Below are 1,892 nucleotides of genomic sequence, written 5' to 3'. Positions count from 1 at the left end.
TGGCCAATATGGTGAAACCCCATCTCTACTAAAAATATAAAAATTAGCTGGCCATGGAGGCAAGTGCCTGTAATCCCAGCTACTCAAGAGGCTGAGGCAGAAAATTGCTTGAACCCAGGTGGCAGAGGTTGCACTGAGCTGAAATCACGCCACGGCACTCCAGCCTGGTGACAGAGTGAGACTCCATCTCAAAAACAAAAAGAAAAAACATAAAGCCTTTTACTTTTCCATTATGTTATGAAACCATGAAGGTACTCACACTTGAAATAGACAATGATGTTAGGAACATGGGAAACCTTTCCTTTCTCTCTCAATTCTTTGAAGGCACACGGTGTGACACACTGGTGATAGACCTCACAACTGTCAGGAACATGGAATATGGTTTGTCCTTGTTTATTTCAGATACATGAAAGAATTTACTCTGGAGAGAAACTGAATGTAAATAATGTGGTTAAAAAAAAGAGTGAATTTTACTGTATGTAAATTGAAAAATATAATTTTTTATACGGAATCTGACTCTGTTGCCCAGGCTGGAGTGCAGTGGCACGATCTTGCCTCACTGCAACCTCTGCCTCCTGGGTTCAAGCGATTCTCATTCCTCAGCCTCCCTAGTAGCTGAGATTATAGGCTTGAGCCACAGCACCCAGCTAATTTTTTGTATTTTTAGTAAAGATGGGGTTTCACCATGTTGCCCAGGCTGGGGACCTTTGCCTCAAGTGACCTCAAGTGATCCGCCCACCTTGGCCACTCAAAGTGCTAGGATTACAGGTGTGAGCCACCATGCCCAGCCAAAATATAATTTTTAATCTTCAATGTAATTAGGGGATTTTGCGAATACTTTGTGATCGCTTTTTGTTCAGATGTTGTCCTTGAGTGTTTGGTTTGCACCTTCCTTTTGCCACCTCTGTTTTTACGGGGCAGGCACTCTTCTGCAGGAGGGTGTTCTGGCCATAGGATCCAGGGAAAGTGGGGCTGGGAAGCGCATCTCCAGGGATGTCTACACAGCAGAATGCAACAGTAATTCAAGTGTTGCTTTCTTTGGGGCTTTGAGGTAGAGGAACTTCTGCAGGCTGTGGAAGCTAAACCTTGTGCATCAGTGACACTTCAGACACCCACTGTTTACTGTGCCACAGACATTGTCCTGCCCAAAATGTGCTCCCCCTTCAAGACCTCTCCAAGATAGACCCATCACCACCATGGCACCAGTTGGCAACATGGATCATTGACTGTACCAGGTCCTCTAGATCATTGAGCCCCCACAAACAAGCTCTTCTGGGGATTTCAGCTTTCCCCTTCCTGATTCCACGTGCCAGCTCATTCAGCTTTGTTTACATAGAATGGATTTTCAGTTATTCCATACCAGTACCCTACATTTCCCTGTTCCTTTTACCTTCATGTCTCCCACCTAGCAGAATTCCTGTGACAGAGGAATCCAACTCTGCCTTCTCCAGGTCTCCTGTTAGGTCTTCAGCACTGTAGAGCACAATCCCTAACCTTTTTGGCACCAGGGACTGGTTTCATGGAAGACAATTTTTCCAAGGACAAAGCAGGGTGGTGGGGGGGATGTTTTTGGGATGAAACTTTTCCATCTCAGATCATCAGGTATTAGATTCTTTTTATTTATTTACTTATTTTTAATTTATTTTTAATTTTTTATTTATTTCACCATAATGGCCAGGCTGCTGTTGAACTCCTGACGTCAGGTGATCCACCCACCTCGGCCTCCCAAAGTGCTAGGATTACAGGCGTGAGCCACTGCACCCGGCCGGCATTAGATTCTTATAAGGAGCGCAAAACCTTGATCACACACATGAGAAGTTCACAATAAGGCTCGCACTCCTATGAGAATCTAATGCTCCCACTGATCCGCCAGGGGATGGAGCTCAGGCAGG

General features: G+C 45.1%; 1 protein-coding gene across 1 annotated transcript in view; it reads left to right on the top strand.

The window, feature by feature from the left end:
- LOC119469597 (zinc finger protein 844-like) overlaps positions 1-1,183 on the top strand; it is a 3,457-nt gene extending 2,274 nt beyond the window's left edge. The window contains exons 2-3 of the mRNA XM_037735139.1: positions 922-1,017; positions 1,134-1,183. Coding sequence (XP_037591067.1) covers positions 922-1,017; positions 1,134-1,183 — 146 coding nt within the window. The remainder of the gene's footprint in view (positions 1-921; positions 1,018-1,133) is intronic.
- Positions 1,184-1,892: the final 709 nt, after the last annotated feature.

The sequence above is a fragment of the Cebus imitator genome, unplaced genomic scaffold (genome assembly GCF_001604975.1).
Source record: "Cebus imitator isolate Cc_AM_T3 unplaced genomic scaffold, Cebus_imitator-1.0 Scaffold731, whole genome shotgun sequence".
Taxonomy (NCBI): Eukaryota; Metazoa; Chordata; class Mammalia; order Primates; family Cebidae; genus Cebus; species Cebus imitator.
Note: the sequence above shows the minus strand (reverse complement) of the source record. Positions and strands in the feature narration are given on the sequence as shown.